We start from the raw sequence: 25,855 nt of genomic DNA on the forward strand, positions 1-25,855 counted from the left end.
TTAATGCATGAATAATCACTGCTGATAATCAGATCAAGAGTATTACTCCCTCAGGTTGTCTCTCGAACAAGCCAATGTAGAAAACAATCATCCAGTAAATCCACAAAAGTCTTGCTAGTGTGTGAGTGACCAACCCACAAGTTCCAATCAATATCTGGGAAGTTAAAATCTCCCATTATAAGACATTCAGATTTACTGATACTTTGGGCCAGTAAATCAGAATGTCTTATAATGGGAGATTTTAATCAGAATGCCTTGGTCCTTTATAAGAAATTCTGATTTACTGGTCCACTCTATTTCTCTGTATAGTTGTTCACTGTACTCATCAGAGTCATTTGTCCTATAACACACTCCTACTCTCATTTTTGCTTTCCCAGTGCTTACTTCACACCAAACTGACTCAACATTGCACTGTCCTTAATATCAAATGAATGCACTGCTTTAGATTTTGTGTGTTTCTTAACTAACAGCATAAACCCCCTCCTCCCTTCATATCCTGTCTATCCTTTCGGTACACATTGTACTCCCCAAATTCAATTCTGCATTCCTTATATCTGTGTGACACCACATTTCTGTTATCCCAACAATATCCGCCTTTGATGTCTTGACCAGTACTTCAAATTCATCAAATTTATTTACTACACTCCTAGCACTGGTGTACATGCAAGTATACACCAGTGCACCAGTGGTGTGTACATGCAAGTATACATGCACCTGTTCTTACTCTTAGTTACCCTAACACAGCCCGTGTATTTACTTGTTTCGTGATGACTCCCAACAGTTCCTGAAATCCCCAGCAACTTGCTTTTTGGGCTGCTGCTCATTCCAATAGAAGCAGTGGAAGAATCACTTCCATTGCTTCTATTGGAATGAGCAGTTGGTCCTTGAGGTTGTCACAGACATTCTCTCAGATATGCCAGACAAGCTGTTCTTGCTACCCGGGAGTCTAAAATGCTGATGGAACTGATATTCGGGTGACACTCAAGTCAAAGTGGACCCAATTTCGGCGAAGTCCGGACGGTCTATGACAGCCAAATCCTCTGCTTGCAACTTCACGATGGTGGGACTGTTAGTAATCCTGGGTATAACCTTCATGCATAAGTACATGGTGGATGACCACCCAGGTGTGAACCAACGTAAGCAGTGGTCAAGGTGTGGCGCCCACACCACATGGAGGAACGCCGCCCCTCTATGTTACCAGGCAGTACTAGGTGGTAGATGACTCTCATCAACCGGCGAAATACCACCACTTTGCTTATTGGAGGCTTGAAGTGGTGGAACCCATGTTTAGTCTCTAGAGCTAAGTTCTGGCCAACCATTCCCTATCTCTTCCATCATGCAGTATGATTGATGATTTTTGAGGTTATGATGAATGTCGTGGCGAGATCCAATATTCCTTACATTTCGAGGGTACAACTCTAAAACGGTGTTCGCAGGCCGGCCGCTAGTTAGTACACCGGACTGAACCTATTGGTAACTCTCTAGGAAGCTTCCGGATCAGCTAGTGTATAATCTTGCTACCTCTACTCTGCCAGATAGTGACTGGAGGGAGTCCGAGTAGTGTGTATGCGGGGAGCATTGTCGAGGCCACGTTATGTCAAGGATCTGGGTATATTCTTACCACATGTACGCCATATCCAAAAATTTCATTACTTCATACAGCATGTCCCACCCACTTTTTCTTACTATTGAAAACACCATGAATTGTCAAAATAATAGAGCAAGCTTATCTGCGAAAAGATCTAAACCTCCCAAGGACTTTCTAATTCATTTCACAAATATACGTGGTCTCAATTCTAATCTCAACGATGTCCATTTCAACTTGCAGTCTTCCAAACCCCATGTACTTTTTCTGACTGAATCTCAGTTATCAGTTGATTCAACTACTACTCATCTCAGATGTCCAAATTATTTGCTGTATGATTCCTTTCGCCTCAAAGGTGGTACTTGTGCATATGTCCGTTCTGATATTCCCTGTCAAAGACTTGGCAATTAGGAATCTCCTCTCTTTGATCTTCTCTGGCTTAAAATCTCTCTACCTCATTGTGTAAAATTCATCTGTTGTCTCTACCATTCTCCCAACTCCACTAATCACTTGGAGCTCTTTGACTTCCTCTCTTTGCAACTTGACTTTTTCCAGTCCAACTTTCCTAACAGTGAGGTAATTTTCCTTGGTGATTTTAACGTTCACAACTCCAGCTGGCTTCCGTTTTCTAGTCACACCAACCCAGCAGGTCGAGATGCTGAGGCTTTTGCAATTACTAATGACCTAGCACAGATTGTTCATTTACCTACAAGAATACCGGACAATCCTAATCATACAGCCAATATGCTTGATCTTTTTCTCACAAACAACCCTTCTAAGTACAAGGTTGAGGTGAGAGGTCCTTTAGGCACTTCAGATCACAACTTGGTGATTGCCTCTTCTCCAATGGAACCTTTATCTCATGGCTATTCCCAACCTCGTATTGTTTGGCATTACAAGAATGCAAAATGGGATGACCTGTGAGACTTCTTTTCTTCTTTTCCTTGGTCTGATTACTGTTTCAAAACTTCTGATGTCAACGTTTGCTCAGATCGTGTCAGTGAAATTATTCTTGCAGGAATGGAATCCTTTATCCCACACTCCACTTTAAAATCTCGTCCTTTATCTAAACCTTGGTTTTCCAATAAATGTGCTAAGGCTGTCCAAGAGAAGAACGTTGCATATCGTAATTGGCTTGTTTCTAATTCTTCAGTTTCATTTTCTGCCTACACCAAAGCTCGCAACAATTGTAAAGCAGTTATTAATCAGTCCAAACTAGAGTTTGAACAGGCTAAGAGTAGAAAACTTGCTTCTTGCACTAATGGTAGCCGAGCATTCTGGTCTCTTGCCAAATCTATTGGCCGCAACTTTTGCCCATCTCTGCTCCCACCTCTGTCCAAACCAGATGGTTCTGTTGTCACTTCAGCCAAGGATAAAGCTGACCTGCTAGCATCCCATTTTTCTTTGAGCTCATGTATTAATGATCTTGGTAAAACACCTCCCACCATTCCTAACACGCTCCATTCAATGCCTCCTGTGCTCTTCCGTCAAAAGGATATCAGAAGGATTTTGATGAATCTTGATGCTAAGAAAGCTCCAGGTCCTGATGGTATTTCTCCACTTGTTCTCAAAACCTGTGCTCCTGAACTTACTCCTATTCTTTGCCGCCTTTTTTCACTTTCTTATTCCAAAGGTGTTTTTCCTTCTGCTTGGAAATTTGCTCATATCCAGCCAGTTCCTAAAAAGGGTGACAAATCCCTCCCATCCAATTATCGTCCCATTGCAATTACTTCTACTCTTTCTAAAGTAATGGAGAAATCAATTAACCGCCAACTCTTAAACTACCTAGAAACCTTCCGTCTGATCAACGATCGCCAGTATGGATTCCGTCAGTGTCGATCCACTGGTGATATTCTGGCTTATGTTACTCATTTATGGACTAATTCAATGGAAAGGTTCGGTGAAACACAAATAGTTGCTCTTGACATCTCAAAGGCTTTTGATCGTGTTTGGTATAAAGGTCTTCTAAACAAGCTTCCATCGTATGGTTTGCCAACTGTTTTTAGTAATTGGTTATCCAGTTTTCTCTCTGATCGCTCACTGAGGGTGATGGTAGATGGCTCTCTGTCTTCTAACTTCTCCACTAATGCCGGTGTCCCTCAAGGTTCAGTTCTTTCCCCCACTCTTTTCCTCTTGAATATCAATGACCTTCTTCCATTGACAGGAAATCCTATCCATAGTTTTGCCGATGATAGCACATTGCATTCAACTTTCCATTTTGAGAAACCTTGTCCAGCTCAATCAGCTTCAAGTTCTCGAAAATCTGCTGCCAATTCCTTAAATGCCGATCTTCAGGTAATTCTCCAGTGGGGCAAAGACAACTTAGTTGATTTCAACCCTTCTAAAACTCAATCTTGTCTTATATCTCGCAAAAAAGGATTCTTCTGCTCCTATGCTTATCTTTAATGACACTCCGATTTCTAGGCAAAATGATATATCTCTTTTGGGGATTACCCTGACTTCTAATCTCTCTTGGCACAAGCACATTACAAATATTGCTTCCTCTGCATCTAAAAAACTTGGTTTTCTCTTTCGCTCTCGGCGTTACTTTTCTCCCAATCAGCTGCTCACTCTGTATAAATCGCAAATCCGCCCTGCCATGGAATATTGTTCCCACATCTGGGGTGGTGCCCCCAAAACCTCTCTCAGGCTTCTTGATTCCATTCAGAAGAGGGCAGTTAGGTTAATTAATGATTCATCTCTAACAGAGTCTCTCCACTCGCTTTCTCATAGACGCACTGTTTCTGCTGCATGCCTCTTCTACAGATACTTCCATGGGCACTGTTCTTCTGAATTGGCTTCTATAATTCCCGCTCTCTCTTTCAAAACAGTCCGAACACGTGCCGCCACCAGCCAACATCCATTTACTGTCCAACTTCAAACCCACAGAACCAACTTTTCATCTTCCTCATTTATTCATTCAACTGCCGTTTTCTGGAACAACCTTCCTTCATACGTATTTCCTGAAAATTACAATCTACAGAAGTTCAAGTCCAATGTCAACAAATATCTTCTTTCGTCTTCTCAATCTCCAACCCAAGCACTGTACTAAGTACTATAGGTTATAATACCTCTCGTGTTTGGGGTTCTCATAAAAAAAAAAAAAAAAAAAACTTCTGCCTGCAAGAGAGCAGAGGTGGGAGTGAAGGGGGGTGAACAAGGGATGCAATTAATGTGATGAGAACGTTGGCAGAAAGACATCTGGAAGTGAACAAAGATATATATACAGGCACTCCTCTACTTACATACAACTTGTAGATACGTACAAAGCTTCTAAAAATGAATAAAGATACTGTATATCGAGAATATTTCAACAGTTTGAACTATGCATGTGAAGTGCCAAAATCAGCCGCTCTGTGTACAATGGACACCCACTTTACGATATCAATCTATTCCAGAGGCATCCTCGTATCGTGAAAATATCATAATGTGAACCAATAACAAGTGTTTTGGTAATTCATTCCAAGACCTCAGAAGTTGAAATTTTTGCTATATAACTAGCTATTTATCTCTCTAAAAGGCCATTTTTTATGATGAAAATTGTTTTAGTTTTATATAAATTTATGTCAAACAAACACAACACAAATATCACTTTTAACTAAAGGATGCAAAAACAGAACACTCAGTCTAACACATTTAGAAACGCAGCTACTGGCTGGGATGAAGGATTACAGGGCCCAGTCAAAGACAATCGTAAACCCTGAAATAAGTAGGCAACGGTTAACATATCACTGGAGTCAGCCACTTTATAGTATCAAATTTCAAAAAACCAATCCAAACCATTTAAATGCACTATACTTTCACCATTTATTGTACTGGAAACTTGGGTTTTTTGTCCAGCAAACAGAAAATCGACAACACAACACACGCAATTTACAGATAAATGGAGTAATGTGGCCTTGTCACTGATGCTCCTAAAAAAACCCTACTCCAACATCATTTACTGCCCTGTTTGGTTATAAGAATTAATTTTAAATGCCTTCATGATATTTTTTTAAAGCACATTTCTGGAGGTCACTACCATAAAACAATAAAAAAAATTTGCAGTTTCTAGTTTATTGAGCTTTTTCTGTTAGCGCAGTAACAGGTAGTAAACTGTTATAACTTGTTGCACTTGCGTTAATACCAATAGCTGGAATTCTGTGGGTTTTTATGTTATTATGATGAAATGTGTTTCCCCTTCACTGAAATCTTCAATCATATAAAAAACATAAATAAATTTTCAGAATATTCTCTTCATTCCTATTTTTTAAGCTTCATAAACTTGTTACTCCATATCTCACGAGTATCATGTTAGTTGCAATTTGTGCATGTTATTGATTGCTTAGTCTTTTTTACTGTTTTAAATTTTACAACCCACCCCCAAAAACCTCTTGTTTATTTTTGTTCTCATATATTGTATCTTATTTATATGCTCTACATTATTATTCATTGTGCATTTTTTCAGCCTCATTTAACTTGGTTACAAATGAAAATGCTGTAAACGATACCATACATACTGGTGAAGTTTGTTGGGGGTTATAATCTTGGTGAGTTGTACTGTACTCTACAAAACGCACTTACATACATGAAAAAACCAATTAAGTATGTAAGTTGAGGAGTGGTTGTATATGTTTTATAAATTTAGAGAAAGCTTTTGATTGAACAGACCCAGTTAAATTACTGAATATGCTGGAAAGACTAAAAGGATAGGAGTATATTGAAAAGACAGAAGAATGATCGGTAGATTATACTGGGGACAAACAGTAATAGTCAGGGTAAGCAAGGTAACGCTGAAAGTGTAGAGATAGGAAGGTGTGTGAGACAGGGAGCTTGTTGTCTGGCCCTGACTTTATTTAATATATACATAGAACTGGTTACACAAGCATTTGATAAAGGAATATGGTTGAGAAAAAATTTTATGGGTGAAGATGGGAGAAGAGAGGAAGGTTATTAACAATGTTAGATTTTCAGATGAAGTGGCACTAGTGGCAGACTCTGAGGAAAGCTTGCAGAAATTGGTTAACAGACTAAAGAAAAGTTGTGATAGTTTCTGCAGTAAGAATAAATACTGAGAAGACAAACAATAAGAGAGAGAGAGAGAGAGAGAGAGAGAGAGAGAGAGAGAGAGAGAGAGAGAGAGAAATGTTGGGAAGTCTAATGATAAGGATAGCAAAGCTTCTGAGAAGCAAAGAATATCAGCTGGAGATTAGGAATTAGTTTAAAGAAAATGTTGGTAAAATGTCTTTTAGGGGAGTGTGTACTTTATGCAGAAGAGACAGATTAGGAAAGGAAAATATCAGAAGACTGGAAAGTTTTGAGATGTAGGTATAGAGGAGGAGAATGGGAAAGATGAGATGGGTCAATAAAGTGAGAAATGAGGAGGTTTTGAGAAGGGTGGTTGAGGAGAAATATTTGGTAGAAATAACCATAAGGCAGAAGAGAACTAGACTGGACAAGTGTTGAGAGATTAATGAAGGATGTGATGGAGGGAAAGAGGCCCAGAGAAACTAAAAAAAAAAAACTACAATTGATGAATTGAGATGGAAGTAGTGGATATGAGAAGATGAAGAGGAAGGCTGAGGACAGGGAGATATGGAAAAGTCGTTGAGTTAGTCTTTGGCAGAACACTGATAATGAATGACTAAGTAAAATGGAAATTCCTACTTTTGAAAAAAAACTTGTTTTTCTTTATAACAATGTTTAGATCCAATGAAATGATCCATGCACTCCCAAGAAGTTTGTTGTAATGTGATTTTACTGTATATTATTATTTTTATTTTGTTTTAAATCTTGTATAAAAATTCTTCTCCACATATCATAAAGCAGCACAATGCATCATTATTACAAACAGAAAATTTCAGAACAGAAATTTAAATCCAGTAAATTTCGACCACGATTCTGGAATGAAAGCTTATCAACAATTGTACAGCCAATGCAGAGTATGATACTGTACTCTGCAGAGAAGGGAGCTGCTCGGGTCGCGGAAGAGAACAGTCAGTGGATTTTTGGCTGCAAAGGGATAAGTATTTCTAATTTTTACCGTATTCTTCGGTAATTAACATAGTACATTGTGTTTTATAGAGATATTAAATAGGTTAGTAGCGTTTGTAATCTTCTTATTTTGAATTTAACCAGCAATTTTTGGAAGTTACGACTCCCGGTATTGGCATCAATATTGTTGAACTAGCCGCCATATTGTAGTCGATAAGAAATAGCTTAACATATATGTATCTCAAACTGATAGCGTAAAGTATAAAGCAAAAATAGATAGCATAATAAGAAGCACTGTATTAGGAATCTGTTAGCTTATTATAGTATTATCAATTAAAAAAAAATAATATTAATCTTATTAAAATTCATTGTTAATTAAATTATATTTAAACAGAAATCATGACCCAGACTAGAGCTGCGGAACAAAGATCACAGACTAGCGAGAGTGCTGTTACTCGGGGGAGAAACGAAGGGGGCAATTCTCCAACACATCACACTCTCAAAAAATATGCGAAATGTGAAATGTTTGCCGACCTTTCTAAAACAGGACATGATCTAGCCAAGGAGGATGCCTTTGTGTGTGCTAGGTGTCTAGTGTCAAGAAATTAGGTACCAACTCAGCATTCTAATGGGCATCTATGAGATGCTTGAGTTGTAGGGTAAATGCCTACGAAGAAATTAATATGAGAGGCCAATCAAGCTCTCAGCTGCCCAGCTCAATGACAGAGCTCACTCCTGTGCATCAGGCAAAACAGAGGCAATCTCCAAGGCAGAATGCGCTGGTCCCAAAGGAACTAGTTATTGTTGGTGACTCTATTGTCAGGGAGACAGGAAATATACTATGCAAGAATATAATATGCCTCTACTAATGCTAATGCAATACTGTATTACATTTTATTTTTCTTGTGCTATACATATCTATTGTATACATAATATAAAGTAGAATGTATGCATTAAATACTAAAAAAGCTTTTGGCAAACCCACTCTCATATATAGAAAAATCACTCCCGATTTATGAACCATTTCTGAGAAATTCAAGGCATTTGTAAATAGAAAGATTACTGTAATACTCTCCAGTTTTTCAAATGACTTCCAGAAATCTAGTTATTATTCCAGCATTTATATTAGAATGCAGAATGGTCAAATGGTGGAAAATACTCTCATGCTCTATCTACTGAAAAAACAGACCTATCCAATTTTATCTTAAAACTTTCAAAGTTTGAAATCATTCAATGGTTCAGAGATGTAACCAGATCCAGTTTACTAACTAAGAACCTATTCAGTTAATATTTATGCCCAAGTCTCTCTGTTACAAGAATATATTACAATTGTTCATTTTACCCCCCCCATGCCCTCCTTTATGCCATTATACACCTCAATCAGACCTCCCCCCCCATCACCTCCTCAGATATCTAGGGTCCAGTGGACCACAAATCTTTGGAGTTTTTCTTTGTAAGCACATCCCCTTTCAATCATTATGTAATCCTTATTTGAATCCTTTCAAGAATTGCAATATTTTTTTTTTTCAGATGCATGCAGCCCCCAGAACTAAACACAATACAGTGTAGTCTCACCATTGTCTTATATGACAGAATTGCAACCTCCTCCTTCCTAGATACAAAGGTCTGATAAATCATTAGCAAGGCATCATGCCTTCCTGGTTGCCTGTTTATACTGGAGAACTTCATCAGCTCAAATCAATTTGTCAGTGACTGCCTTCTATCTTAATCTACAGATTGCCCTTGATTATTTCCAAGGTGCAAGACCTTATGTTTACATCATTAACTCTGGTCCAATTTGAAGAATAACCATTTATAACCTCCCTTTGTTTCCTGTCCTTCAATCATCCCTTGATTTTACTCATAATCCTAACTTGCTAATATTATGGGTAAAATCTAAACTATAACCATCCATCTTCTAGGAAAAAAAAAAAATTAAATAATCAATATACTAAAAAGTTTTTCTTTTTTAGTCATTCTAGTTTTCCATAAGTAAAGAATTTTTTTAGCATAGTGTTATCAATGACTGAAATTCTACTCACCAGCATTCAGCCATGTGACCACAGAAAAAGGGAATCTGTAGCCACATATTTTCTGGATCACATTCTTTTTCTTCTTTTGCAACACACTCATCAAATGTCTGAAAGATAGAAAATATTAAGTATTCATTAAATCAAAGGTGACTATATCTTCAAAAAGGCCTCTAAGGTTGGGAGAGTACATATCCAGAATTTAAAACAAATACACCAACTGTTTAATTATAATGGTTTAATACTAAAAACTAAAGTGTACCAAACGATACTACACTGTAAAATGATATATGCAAAAGACTGATTTACAAAATAAATATACGATGAAACTTTAATATACAATAAAATATAAATAAATAAATAAAATATTTAAAATACAATAAAGATAAAAGCGATAAAACATTGACTGAAGCTTTCGGAGGCTTCCGCCTCCTTTCTCAACAACAATGATGTTTAAGCAACACATCCTTAAGTAACAGGCTCACAGCACACGTGGTTGACCAGGCGCATGCTCAATATTTCTTCCATACAATCCAGAACCGGAAGCGGCTCGGGAGCGTGGAAATATAAAACGCTCGTCTTTTGCCAGGACCACAGCTTCTAGTAGGGGGTGAAATCGAACACCCCTGTCCCTATAACAATATTAACTACTGTTCTCAGACGAGCCTATCCACAAACTCTCTAGCCACTTACGGTCCCAGAACCTATGCGCCCGGTCAAGGATGACAGCATTCACCGGGGAGACCTGATGATGTTTCTCCCAATAATGCTCAGCAATGGCGGACTTATTGAACTCTGCAGTCTGTATAGCTCGCATGTGCTCCCCCAGACGGTCTTTTAGTCACCGTCCTGTCTCCCCCACATAACATTCCCCACAGTCCAGGCATTCGATCTCATATACGACACCACTACTGGAATCCCCAGGAATGGGGTCTTTGACCTGTGACAACACTGTGTGCAACTTCCGACCCGGAAGCTGCACACAGCATGTCCGAAAGTCACGTAGCATTCTTGAAACTCGATCTGACAAGCCCGGATAGTAGGGAATATAAACTGTGGCGACTGGAACGGACGGTATTTCATGATTAGGCTCCACGCCTCTATTATATTTATCAATGACCCTCTGGGGTAACCGCATTTCATAAGATCCGCCCTCACTCGCCTAATTTCTTTCTCTCTCTCCTCAGAGGTGCTACAATGCGTCCTAACCCTACCCAAAAGTGCCCTGGCCACGCTGTTTTTATGCTGGGCAGTCTGTGCTGACCTATAATGGGTGTACTGGCTCCTACACATAGGCTTCCTAAACACTGTAGTACTGAAATTCACTGGTTTTAATGGTCGTGCAAGGATTCACAAAATACTGTCATTTCCTATGCCTGTTGGACAGTTCTACGACAGATCATTACATCAGATGTCACTGACCTCAAAGAAGCATATATGAGCCAGGAATGAGTAGTGTGCAGTATGTTCCTTTCAGTGGATCCTATGAAGATTTTTCCTTTCACCTCTCCACATTAAACCGGCCTAATTATAAAAGTTTTGTGAAAGTGAAGAGCAACAATAATTCAAGAAGTTCACTACATAAGTGAGATATTTCAAAAGATCACTCCTATGAAAGTAATTGAGGTAATTTTTGTGGAGCCTTAAATCAGAGAATTTCTGCAGGATGAAAGTTCTGAAATGTGCTCAATGTATTAAAACTAAAAGCATGGCAAGTTTTCAAATGGCTTTGTGGGAACTTTTCGGGTAACTGCCAGTATCCTGCATGCAAAGATGGAGATCAGAAACTACTTGATGCATATAAAGAAATGGGATGCTGCTGAAACTTCATTTCTTGCATTTAGACTTCTTTCAAGAATATGACACAGTGAGTGATGAGTGGGGTGGAAGATGAATTTTATCAAGACAATTATGTGTGTACACAATGCCAATGTGTGCTGGCAGCCTACTGTTGGAGGCGCTTCCGTAGCCAGGTGGGCAGGAGCAGAAGTGCATAGCACACGCTTCTTAATTAGACCGGGGTCCGAGCCCGTGACCACCAAATACGGAGGATGCGGAAAGGTTAGGGAATAATCCCCGCATATCCCCGGAGCAATATGGCCTTAGTTGCTAATGCTCCTAAACAAAAAAAAAAAAAAAAAAACCAAACTACTGTTGGATGTTGCACTGTGACATTGTGGACAAAATATACAAAAGGAAATCAACTGCACAACATTTTTAAAATTGTACATATCTTTTTTATAATAGTGTACTTAACTATATAATATCGGTGTAGATACACCATAGTTTACCCATAAATTTGAACTACATATGTAGTGTAAAGGCATCGTTTTAATTTTCTTTGTTGAAGGCACTCTCATATTGTGAGTGTCTTCAACAAAGAGATAGTTGTACATCTGTGCAGCTATCTCATTGTGAAGGCACCCACAATATGAGATACAATTAAAACGATGCCTTTGTGCTACATATGTAGTTCAAATTTATGGGTAAACTATGGTGTATCTGCACCAATATTATATAGTTAATTACCTAAACCCATAAGAAATTATGCCTTTTGCATTTCGTTTTCTAATATATAGTGTACTGTATTATTTTAACTATGTGTACAAAGTGTATTGGATTTAAACAAAAATTTAAGTGATAAAAATGCAACTGTAATCCATGTGTTTTGTAATAAAACTGTCCTAATCACTGTGTAATTTTCTTGAAAGAAGTCTAAATGCAAGAAATGAAATTTCAGCAACATGTAACATCCCATTTCTTTATATGCATCAAGCAGTTTCTGATCTCCATCTTTGCATGCAGGAAATCTGCAGTTACCCAAAAAGTTCCCACAAAGCCATTTGAAAATTTGCCGTGCTAATATCAGTAACTTGTACTGATATTATCAGCAGTCATTTTACAAAAACTACACATGCATGGAAAAACCAAGCACATAATTGAAATCAGCATGCAAAACTAGTTTAGAAAAATGCATTTACATTTTTGATGGAAAAAAAAAAAAAAATTTTCATAAGGGTAGCAGCTGGAATCAAACCTAGACCAGCTATTCAGCAAGTCGGCAACATTGCCACAAGGCTACCATGCCCACATATGCTATCACTTTAATTTCAGTATTTTACATCACGTTTCTCAACAGTTGTATGGTGAGATGCGATTGTGTGATGTGATTAATAAACTTCCATTACATTCCATTGTTAGGTGTGCCACTATAGATGTTTTCATATCAAAAAGACCTAGGAGCAATTGTATAGTCCAGCTCATGGAGTTCTGTCAATTATATACAGGAACTTTGCCAGTACAGGTGTACCCTGCAGTTAAGACAGATTAGGTTCCCGGCCTAATCTATCTTTAGATTAGGATCACTACCTTTTTCACTCGCAGATACATGTGATGCTTGAAAACCACATAAAAGTAAGCATTGCACTTACCGTTAACACTGCAATTATATATTACTGCAATAACTTACAAAACTGCAAAAGAAAGTCCCTCCACCCTGCATTTACATTATGTAAATAGGCTTGTGATCTTCAAACATAAAATGAAAACACTTTTGGCAGAATTAAAGAGATAAAAAAATTAGTAAGAGTAAAAGAAAGGAAATTTTAAAAAGTAGGAGGTTACAGATATGATTAGAGGGATTTGATCATTTTAAAACCTTACTTTTGACAAAATAAATGGTAAAAACCTGCTTCTGCATGACCTCAATGCATTCACTTTGTCTGTACACTAGTAAGTGTACAGTATAAATTTATTGAAGCAAATCTGAAGAGGATGGAACAAATTCTACATCATCTGGATCTTCTTCATCTACAGCTAAATGCTTCCTTGCAAACGATTTGTATGGACTTTTTGTAGGCCTAGTTGATGCTCGAGAACTTGCAGTTGATGTTGAAGGTGGATCTAAGATTTGAGAGGATGGTGATCTTTTATGAAAGTAGGAATCCAATGAAGTTTGAATTGTGGCTCTTCCTTTCTTTTCTCTGTAGATTTCTCTATAACAGGCATATTTATCTAAAATACCAGCATTTACTTTGGAACTTCTTTCAAAATTGGGATCCGCCTTTCCAAAAATAGACATGGCTCCTTCTAAAAGCCTGAATGCTTTTGAAAGTTTCTTGAAAGTTAGTTCTTTAGGAATCGGATTCAATACAACCTCAGGATGAGAATCCTCTTCATCCCCCCCAAGCTCTTCAAATTCTAGAAGCTCTTCATTTCTTAGGGGCTGTGAATGTGACCCGAGCAGTTCAGATCATCTTCAAGATCCACTTCTAGCTCTAACTGCCTTGCCATATCTACAGTACCTCTTCAACATGATTTTAAAATCCTTCAAAATCATCAGTAGTAAACTAGGAACACACAACTTCTTCCAAACACCTTTAAGTGTTGACTATTTCACTTCATCCTATGCATTCCTAATAGTCTTGATGTCATCCAAGATTGTGAAGCCTTTCCAGAATTCTTTTATTACATTTGCTCTATGCTTACTTTCAGATTCACTGTCTACTGAAGCTACAGCCTTAACCTTGGTCCAAGCAATGAAGTAGTATTTGCCGGAAGGAAAATTACCCGAACATTTGGGTTAAGGTCATCTAACAATTTAAGGTGGGCTGGTGAGTTTTCCAAAGGAAGTAAAATTTTGAAGGGAATTTTCTTTTCTGTTTCTTTTCTTTTCAACACAGTATTTCTTAACTGCAGGCACAAAGTAATTTGAAAACCACTCTTCAAAAAGTGATGCAGTAACCCATGCTTTTGAATTTGATTTCCAATAAATAGGAAGACTGTATTTTGCATAATTCTTTTAAGCTTTTGGGTTTTCTGAATGATAGATTAGCATAGGCTTCAATTTAAAATCAATTACTAAAATCTGACAAATATTTGGAGCGAGTGGATGGGTGAAATAAGGGTTTTTTTTTTTTTTTTCTGGCTGATGCTATATAAGCTTGCTTTCTTACATCATGTGCCTTTGCTAATGCTAACCAAACAAAAGGGTTAGCCTATTTTTTGCTATTTTAAATCCCAGCATTGACTTCGCTTCCTTTACTATAAATGTTTTTGAAAGCATTTTTTTCCAGTAGAGGTTTAATCAACATTAAATCTGCATTTCAGAATAATCTCCCTCATCAATGATCTTGGCTAGCTCATTAGAAAAATTAGCTGCAGCTTTTGTATCTGCATTGGCTGCTTCACTTTGAACTTTAATGTTATGGAGGTTGCTCCTATACTTAAATATATTAAACCAGCCTCTACTGGCAGCAAATTCAGCACCCTTAGCTGCCTCCCCTCTCCTAGCTTTCATGTCAGCAAAGAGACTTGCGGCCTTATTCTGCATGATCGCTTGGCTTAAGGGAACACGCTGGCTAGTTTGATCATCTATCCACACCATTAAAGGTTTTCCATATCGGCAATAATATTGTCACGCTTAAGAATTATTGTTGTATTGACTGATGTAGCACTTCTCACTTCACTTAGAATTTTCTATTTGTTTTTAAGAACAGTAATAACTAGCATGAGGTAAGCTTAGCCTATGACCTATCTCACTGTTTGATACACTATCATAATTCAATTTAATAATTTACTCTTGGTATCTAATGTGAGTGAGTGACTGCTCTTCTTCTTTTCACTTTTACTATTATTTGCCATTATTAATGTACAGTACAGGTAGTACTGTACATTAATACGGTACTTCTACAAGTACTGTATAACACGGTACTTCTACAACATGGTTTCACTCTAACACGATTGATAAATTGTGGCAATCCTCGCACAACACTGTACTTATATAACATGGTTTTGCTCCAACACATTAGGGAATTTCGGTAAACCTCACATAACAGGTATTTTCGAGCTTTTGTGCAGGGGAAACCCTGCTATTATGTTGGATGTAATTTTTCAACATTTCCACTCTTTTTGAGTTCCCGCTGTTGACTCGCTAGTCAAAACAAAAATTATTGAGACATCCCTGTATTTTATTTTGTTGGGAAATCCCTGTGTTACGTTCTGTGCTATTGAACTTATGGAAAAATCTAGATTTCAAAGTTTTATTTCTATTGGACAGGACACCAGGCCATCCAAAAGATTTAAGTCATCCAAACATTGAAGTTATGTTCCTACCACCACAGTTGTACTAGGTTAATACAACGTCTTTCATTCAGCCATAAGATCAAGGCATTATATTCACCTTTAAAACTCATTACATCAGAAAATTGTTACAATGGATTTTGGAAAAAATTGATTCCAAATCTATTAGGAGGCACGGAAACATTTCTTCATTGTGAACTGCATCAAAATCATAGCTTTATCGCTGAAAGAAGTAAAACTGTCAACGTTAAATGCGTGTGGAAAAATGTGTGGCCAGAGTCGGTTCATTTAGGAAATATGGTCGAACAGGCAGAAAACGGAATCAGTGTGATAGTAGAACGCTACATCGGTAGGAGGGAAAGGTTTTGTTGATACGACTACTGAAGTCCTCCTGGTTAGCACGGTTGATAGAATTGCCTGCCACTCCACAAGACCTGAGTTCGAATACCATCAATGATGGGAGGAATTTTTATAGGTATTTTTCACAATGTGGCTGAGTTAATCGGGTGAGGATAGCATGGTATTTTCCTCACGGAAACTCGGGTTTTTCATCCAACAAAATGACCTCAGAACACACACAATTTATAGACAATATACACAGAGAAACAGGGCCTTAGTCGCCGATGCTCCTAAAAAAATAAAAAAAGATATGATTACTGAAGGCATTCAAGAATTACTGGTAGAAAAAGAGGCTGGTGAACAGATTTGGTGGAAATGGCATTGCAGGTAAAACCAAATGAATTCAGAGGATGATAGCACAGATGAAAATTCTAAACTTCCAAATTTTACACTAAAAAGCATATGGGAAGGCATAAAGTTAGCCGAGCAATTACAATCTTATTTTTTGAATGCAGATTCTTGAATGAAAAGAGCCCAAAGTTCAAAAGGGAGTTTCAAAAATGCTTAGTTCCATACAATGAAATTCACAAAGATTTATCAAACAAACCCAGATTACTGATATTTTAAAGAGAGAAGATACACGAAATTTAGAATGGTGTATTTTTGTTTAGTTTTGTTAACATTCTGTTAACGAAATAGTGTATTTTTTTAGCTTTTGGAACGTAACCCTCATTTTTGTACTTTTTCTTAGTCCTGTATAACACAATTCTACACAACACGACATTTTATAGGAACCTATCTACCATGTTATACGAGGGTTACCTGTATAATTATTATATTATGCAAATATATATATATATACGTACAAAAAATTATTATATTAGGGTCAGCCATAATTAATTTATATATATATGTACAGTATTAGATAGTATGAACCAGAGCTGTAATGCTCAATATGTTCTATGTTGATATCAATATTTGTAAAATAATAAGAGAAGTTTACCTCTATATAGTACGTAGAATCCTTCCGCATGATACTCTCCAGAAATTAAAACGAAAAAATCAAAAATCTTACATTAGAGTAACAAATAATTAAAAATCAATTAATATCGGAGATCTATCTCTCGACGATTGAGCATAAACATTTGACGCCTTTTCAACCCCATATCATATACTATGGGAGGTATTTAGATGATGTTCTAGTTATTACTGATAGTAGTACTATCCAAGATATTTTACATTTGTTTAATAATATTCATTCTAGACTCAAATTTACATTGGAAAGGGAGGATACAGATACAAAGTCATTAAATTTTCTAAATTTCACACTTACTCGGGACTCGAATAAAATCGAATTTAACATCTACTAAAAACCTACAAATACCAGTATGCTTCTACATTATAACAGCTATCACCCGTTCACCTACAAAAGATCGATTATCTTTAATCAATTTCTAAATGTCTAAAAATATTCAATGATGGAATCTGCACTGGGCTCAGAAATACAAATATTAACCAGCAGATTCTTAAACAGGGGTTATCCCCTTTCTACAATAAACCGAATCAGGGTACAAGCTAAGGATAGGATACAAAATACTACACCAAACAACAATAGTAATATCAAAAAATACTTTATTTTTGTCCCATATGTTGAAAAGTGGCACAAACAGCTTAACAGATTCTTTAAAGATACCGAATTTAAAATTGTGGCCAGGCCAATACGGAAATTACACACTATACTGAACAATCGCTCAGTCCTTTCCTCATTCGCAACACAAATTAATGACCTGGTACACAACATTTCTTGCGGTGATTGTGACTCGTCTTACCAAGGTTCGACACGTCTTCCTCTGAATATTCATGTTAATCAACATGCGGCCTCAGTTCGTGCTTGCCGTTCAGTAGCGTCAGAATTAGCCTTTCGCGCAGTTAACGAAAAACATACTTTTTTATTTAACGAGGCCAAAATACTTAGTGTCCAATGTAATTATACGCAACTATTAATTGCAGAAACCGTAGAAATTAAATTACACAAGAATTCTGTTAATGTTCGCCGGCCATATCTGATCTCCGATTTGTGGGCTTTTATGCACATGGGCAAAGACAAATAATCCCTATTGAAGTTTCATGCTCACCACTATTCGGTAATCTTCATTCCTGTAATCATGACATACGGTCAAAAAGCGTTGTCAGCTTCAATAAGGAAAATCGTTTTGAAATTTTTTCATTAAATTCTTTTAATTAATTTTCTTATTTTTAATTGTGTTAAACTGATTTTTAATTATTTGTTACTCTAATGTAAGATTTTCGATTTTTTCGTTTTAATTTCTGGAGTATCATACAGAAGAGTTCTACGTACTATTTTAAGATAAACTTCTCTTATTATTTTACAAATATGTACAGTATTATAATGCGTAAAAGTTTGTAATCAACACTGAAACACAGAGATAAACAGCATGCAACGATGCTGAATACAAACTGAGTCCGCCACGTGGAGTGTGCGTCGGTTGATTTCTCGTTGCTATCATGCCCTTGGTGAGGATCAGGTATCTCAGGAACAGAGCACAGGGTATAATTAAAAAGTGTCATAAATATGGATCATTGTAAAGTGAAACGACTTAAAACAGGGTATGCTTGTAGTGACAAGCAGATGATGATCCCATTGTTACTGCTACTTTTTTTTTTTTTTTTGGAAAAATAAAGAAATAAAAAATTGAAATTAAAAAAAAATATTCCTGTTTATACTCCAGAATGATCACTAGGTTAGAGGAGCTTATAATAAATCATGAATATAATTGTTAATTATATTCAGCAGGCACAGACTTGAACCACAGTCCACTCGACGAGTGTGTGCTACTGCACACTCGCTCCTAACCACTTGGCTATGGTAGGCCTTTATCCAATAGTAGATAAGAAGGTAAAGAAACTATTTCCATAAAGTTCCAAATACAGATAGATGTGGACTGATTGCTAAGAAACAGATCTTCAGCAAAGAGTTTTCCTAACAGGTTCGATGACAGCTCCCACAAGAGGATATCTACACAAATGTAGTTCTTAGTGTGGTTTCCCAATTAGTGATGCAGGTCCAGAAGATTCATATTTTTATTATTAGTTGACTCAAACTTCAAAATATTTATGTCTAAATAAACAGTCAAAAACATCTGGGGGGGGGAAATACAGATAATCACTTTTTTCTCTCCAACATTAGAGATAAAATTGGCTGTATTTCATCTGAAACACTTAATCAACCAAGTATAGATGTGGGATTCTATTTTAAAGGCTACTGAAATAGTTTGAGGAAATAAAGCTACACAATATGCTTTTCTGTCATTACCACCTGGGGACCATATTGTCCAGCCTGTGACAGTGACAGAACTTGGGCTTAAGTTCTTTACACATTACTATTTGGAAGGTAAAAAACAATGTGCTATCATCAGCAAAACTATGGATAGGATTTACAGACAATAGAAGGTCATTAACATACATAAGAAAAAGAGTAGGAATAAGAACCGAACCTTTGGGAACACCAGTATTAGTGGAGAAGTTAGAAGACAGAGAGCCATCTACACCACCCGCAGTGAGGGGCCAGAGAGAGAAAACTGGATACTTGATTACAAAAAACAGTTGGCAATCCGTAAGTTGGAAGCTTACTTAGAAGACTTTTATGCCAAACGCAATCAAAAGTCTTTGTAATGTCAGGGGCAACTTCTTGAGTTTAACCAAACTTTTCCACTGAATTTTTTCATAGATGGGGAACATAAACCAATATATCACTAGCGGATTGACATTAATGGAATCCATACTGGTGATCATTGACCAGGTGGAAGGTTTCAAGATAGAGTCGATTCCGGTTATTTGGGACACATCGGGACTAGTGCATTTTGGCCCGATTAAGCGGCTGCCCCAATTATCCGAAGTTTCATGTAAATAGTTAAAAATACAATGGATCTCCGCTTTACATTTGATTCACTGTACAATCAAATCACCGGGCATCTCGAAATTCGAACGGGAAACCATGTCGCAATCTGACCTGAGCAAAATTAATTTGGAACAACAAAACCAACTGACTGAGATGACTGAAGAAATGCAAACCCTAGACCCCACCTTACCAGGGGGCCCAGTGCCAGACCAGATTCTCATACTCAGGTCTGCCCTGGAGGAAATTTTCGCAAAGCAGAACAATCGAGTGACAACGATTCGAGCAGACATTGTCTCACTGTGGACAAAACTGGAGACTATCCTGTACAAAACCCACATAGAGAACGAAAAAATAAACGCCACATTAGAGGCATACCTGCAAGGCGAGGCAAGAGAAATGCCACAGCGCGCCCCTACCTACGCAGAAGCGCTGAGGAGCAAAACCACCACTGCAAACATAAATGAACCTGCCACCAAACCTGCAAGAGTGTCCTCAAGAAGAACACTCCTACCAACACCCAACATAGTCATCCTAAAGTCAACAGGACAAGATGAACATACAAGCGAAGAAATAAAGAAGAAAGTAATGGAAAACCTGCGGAAAGACCTCGGAGCTACCTGAATTAAAGCAATAAGGAAAACAAGAAACCCAGGGATTGTAATAGAAATGGAGACCAAGGAAGAAGCGGAAATAATCATGTCCAATGCAAAGTTCCCAACCTTGGGCCTTACTGCGGAAACCCTAAGAAGAAAAGGGTCATCTGTCATAATATTTGACGTGGACCAAGACATCACCCCCGAGACTCTAACCGGAGAAATCTATAGGAAAAACCTACAGAAAGGACTACCAGAGAGGGATGAAAAGCTAATGGTAATGCCCAAGTATAAAACAAGGGCCAGAAGCAGCAGAAACTGGAACTGGGTAGTGGAGCTGGCCCCAGAGGTCTGGCAAGTCCTGCGGGAACAGCGATCAATTTATATAGAGTGGAGTAGCCACAGGTACAGAGAACACGTGGCTATAGTAAAGTGTTTTAGGTGCTGCAAATATGGGCACACAACACACACACATGTAATCAAATGGAACCAACCTGCGGCCACTGCTCCGAAAAGGGGCACAACTTCAGTAGCTGCCCAAACAAAGCAAAGCAAAAGACCTTGTATGCGTCAACTGCAAGCTACTAAAGCTAGATCATGCGCATTCCATAAGAGATCCAAAATGTCCGACATATCAAAAGTTCAAGTGTATATATCAACTCAGAACCGATTATGGGTACACAACGTAAAAAATATAACGATGGAGTGCTAAAAATTCACCAAATAAATGCGCAACGTAGTAGTAGTAGTAGTAGTAGTAGTGGTGGTGGTGGTATGTGATGCAAGAAAGCAAATGTATGAACTTATGCAGCATCAGCCAAAAAAAAAAATCACACCATTCCCTCCAAATGCCTGTCCAGTTCCTCCTTAAATTTATTCAACCTATCAACTTCCACAACGACAGATGGAAGTTTGTTCCAGCAATTAACCACCCGCTGGCTAAAGGCAAATTTCCACACATCTATTCTACATCTGTCCTTTCATAATTTGAATTTATGCCCCCTTAGGTTCGTAATCTGAACAAGTGGAAGGATCCCATCAGAATTCAGCGTGCTCAACCCATTCAAGGCCTTATATACCTCAATCAGATCACCGCGCAGGTGCCTAGTCTCCAGCCACTGCAATTTGCAGAACTTTAGCCTCTCTTGATAAGAGGATCCCTTCATTCCCCTCACCAATCTTGTTGCCCTTCTCTGTACACGCTCAAGTAAATCTACATCCTTCCTAAAATGAGGCCTCCAGACCTGTTTGTTATTTGGATTTTAGGAGCATTAGCAACTAAGGCCATATTGCTCCGGGATATGCAGTGGTCATTCCCTGACCTTTCCGCATCCTCCGTATTTGGTGGTGACGGGCTCGAACCCCCGTCTAATCAAGAAGCGTGTGCTACGCACTGCTGCTCCTTCCCACCTGGCTACGGAGGCGCCGCCTCCAGACCTGTACGCAGTACTCAAGGCGTGGCCTGACCATTGCCTTACACAGAGGGATAATCACCTCCTCCCTGCTAGCAAAATTCCTATATATCATTGACAAAACCCCATGACCTGCCCTGGCGCCTGTCTGCATTGCTCAGAAAACTTCATATCTGCCTGCACAATTACTCCCAGGTCTTTTTCATTTTCTACCACCTTAAGTGTAGTACCACACAGTTGGTACGTTTCTCTGGGGTTACTTCTACCCATATGCAGCACTTTGCACTTGTGAAGGTTAATCTTCAGTTGCCACTTCTTAGCCCATCTGCCCAAATTATCTAGATCCTGTTGCAGTAGCATACTGCCATTACTGTCATTAACAACCCTGCCAACCTTTGTATCATCTGCAAACTTCGACACTAAGCCTGATATACCTTCATCAATATCATTGATAAATATACAAAACAACAGTGGACCCAACACCGAACCCTGTGGGACTCCATTAATAACATTAGTCCAAGAAGAGCAGCATCCATTGATTACCACCCTCTGTCTTCTCCCACTTAACCATCCTTTTATCCATTGTAGCAACTTACCCTTAATACCATTCTGCTCCAATTTGTACAATAGTCTTCCATGCACAACAGTGTCAAAAGCTTTCCTGAAATCCAAATATATGATATCAAAATTATTTTTTGCATCCAGTTCCTTTGTAACCACATCATAATATCCTATCAAATTTGTCAGACAAGAAGACCTCTCCTTAACAAACCCATGCTGTGTCTGAATTATTGCTGCAGTCTTGTCTAGATGATCCTGCAATGCATCTTTAACCAGCGACTCCATTATTTTACCCGGAACTTCTGTTCCGGGTAAAATAATGCGAAACGTGCGACCATGTGCAAAAGCAGTGGTCGCCCAAGTATGCCTAAAAGCAGAAGAAGACAATGCTGATCTCATCCTTATTCAAGAGCCCTACACTCACATGAAGAAGGTTAGGGGATACCCGCTCAGGTTTAAAATAGTACAGAGTGACGAAGATACGCCGTGGGCAGCAATTATAGTCTGCAACCCAGAAATTACAGTAACCAAGATCCCGCAGTTATGCATGCCATGGGCAGCATGTGCACATATAATCAGCTCTGTCGGCTGCCTATATGCAGTCTCTCTCTACTGCAGACCCGGCATTGAGATTGACTTCGCCATTACATATCTCCAGGATGTCCAAACTACCCTAGCAGGACAGAGGATCATAATAGTTGCCGACGTCAACTGCCGATCCCCAGTCTGGCACAGCGCTACGCCGGACCGGCAAGGCACCAGAAACGGCCAAAGACTGGAAGAGTTCCTGGCTAACTCAATATTGACGGTTAAAAATCAACCTTTCTGCCTCCCAACCTTCTGTAATACACTTTGGGAGGCGACCATTGACATCACCCTAACCACAAAAAATATCGACTCCCACGTGACCGACTGGATGGTACAAAATGCTTGGACCACGTCAGATCACCGTACCATCACCTACCGGGTACAGAGAACCACAGCAAGAACCGCAACAGAAAGGACAATGCTAAACAGATTTGCAATCTCCAAAGCCAATTGGGAACTCTACCGAGAACAGCTTATTAGTAGAGCCCAACATGATAGAATTCAGCAAACTAGACAGGATGGCCAAGAAATAAGAGAGGACCCAGACGAACTGCAACAAATAATAACAAACATTATAACCAAGGCAGCTGAAGTCGCCATAAAAAGAAAAACGCTTTCAAGCAAGACCATGCCCTGGTGGACACCAGAGCTGCAACGACAAAGGAGATTAGTCCAACAAAAAAGGAAGGAATATCAGAGAGCACGGAGGTCGTGGCCGCCCGCTGAGGTCACTTACCTGCACCGCCAATATATAGTACTGAGAAATACTTATACCGAGAGTATAAAGAAAAGTAAAAAGTCCTCCTGGGAACGACTGGTCTCAACTAAAGGTAATGAGAATCCCTGGGGAGTGGTCTACAAGATCACAACAAATAAACTCCCCAGGGGGGAAATAACCACAGAAACTATAACGCCGCAACGCACCCTCACCACAACATGGGACGACTCGGTGGCCAACATTTTGAACACCATTATAAAAGACCCACCGAATATACTCATGGAAGACCAACAAGCTATCATACAGGCAAACGAGACATATAACACCCAACAAATGGAGCCGCCAATTACCACAGATGAGCTACAGGAAGCCGCAACACAAATGCGCAACAAGAAATGCCCTGGCCCTGACCTCTTGGACCCAGAACTCATTAAGAGGGCGGTGGAGCACATACCGGAACCTCTTCAACTGCTGCCTCAGAGTGGGCCATTTCCCAACTGGAAAACAGCACATCTCAAGCTCATCTTGAAAAACCCAACTAAACCACCTGAACAACCAAACTCTTACCGTCCCATAGCGCTGCTATCAACACTAAGTAAACTCCTGGAGAGAATACTACATCGAAGAATACTCAGCCACTACAAAGAAGCTAACCTAGAGTCACCCAGACAATATGGGTTCAAACCTGGACTCTCCACGATTGAAGCAATTCGGAACCTCCTAGAAAGCGCAGCGCAATGTAATGAAAAGTACTTCCTGGTAATTGCGGTCGACTTCGCCGGGGCGTTCGACACCCTCTGGTGGCCGAGCGTCCTGGGCAGACTCCGCAAGGCAAAGATCCCCATGAATTTATATGATTGCATTAGATCCTACCTCTCAGATAGAAAAATCAGGGTAATGGCACCGTTCCGGAGCCTGACAAGATCGGTCCGCAGGGGCTGCCCGCAGGGATCTGTCCTGGGACCACTCCTGTGGAATATTGTTTTTGATGAATTCCTGGCACTCGACTTGGGTGATGTCAACGCACAAGCTTTCGTGGATGATCTCGTCCTAACGGTGGCAGCGAGCTCTAAATCACAGTTAGAAGCCCATGCGAACCATGCACTGCAAGTACTCCAGGACTGGGCAAACCTGCATACACTGGAGATTTCCCCGACCAAAACGAACTCAATTCTACTGAGAGGAACACTCAACATCAGACGGCCGCCCCCATATAAAAGTAAGGGGAAGCACAATCAAACTGGCAAAACAGATGAAATGCCTAGGCATTATCCTAGATTCCAACCTGTCCTTTAAACAACACCTCTTATATCTGAAGGAGAAGCTGAGAAAATACGCAGCACTAGTAGCCAGAGTAGCACACAGAGACTGGGGACTAAACAAAAGAACATTATCCCTCTACTATAAAGCGATTTTCGTCCCAGCAATTACTTATGGAGCCCCAATATGGTACGCCAAAGCAAGAACTGCAGTAAATAAAAGAATCCTCGAAACAATACAGCGAAAAATACTCCTCACCATCACCAGGGCGTGTAACACGGCGAGTACCTGTGCACTGCAGGTCCTGGCGGGAACTCTCCCTCTGGACCTGGAGGTGGCGAGATGTGGGTTAATGTACTACCTGGCAAAGGGAACACCGACCACGTTTGACACTTTTACACTGGACCCTACAAACAACCACCGAAAGGAAAAACAGAAAATCATGGAACACCTGAAAGAAACTTGGCAGAGGAGATGGCAAGAGACGACCAAGGGTGAAGTCACACGGAAATTTATACCCTACGTAGACAAGACCTATCCTAAAGCCCCCAAATGGTTCTACCCAGGACTGAACTCCACTTTCCTCCTGACGGGCCATGGGCCCTTCAACGCAAAACTGAATTCACTCGGACTGACCGAGGACCCAACTTGCACCTGTGGCAATATGGAGATGTGGCAACATATCAGGCACAAATGTGAATGCTATGAGGAACAAAGATCAGTACTCATCACCAGTATAAAGTTTGTACCAAAAGACAATGAGCATCACCTCCTGGATTCGGAAGACGAGTACACC

The 25,855-nt window shown here is 39.2% G+C and overlaps 1 protein-coding gene across 1 annotated transcript in view; it reads right to left on the minus strand.

The window, feature by feature from the left end:
- Positions 1 to 25,855, minus strand: part of LOC150087901 (heparan sulfate 2-O-sulfotransferase 1-like) — a 127,934-nt gene that overhangs the window by 29,958 nt on the left and 72,121 nt on the right. The window contains exon 5 of the mRNA XM_090370501.1: positions 9,601 to 9,698. Coding sequence (XP_090226627.1) covers positions 9,601 to 9,698 — 98 coding nt within the window. The remainder of the gene's footprint in view (positions 1 to 9,600; positions 9,699 to 25,855) is intronic.

Source organism: Mastigoproctus giganteus, chromosome 3 (genome assembly GCF_048544385.1).
Source record: "Mastigoproctus giganteus isolate SK-2022 chromosome 3, ASM4854438v1, whole genome shotgun sequence".
Classification (NCBI taxonomy): Eukaryota; Metazoa; Arthropoda; class Arachnida; order Uropygi; family Thelyphonidae; genus Mastigoproctus; species Mastigoproctus giganteus.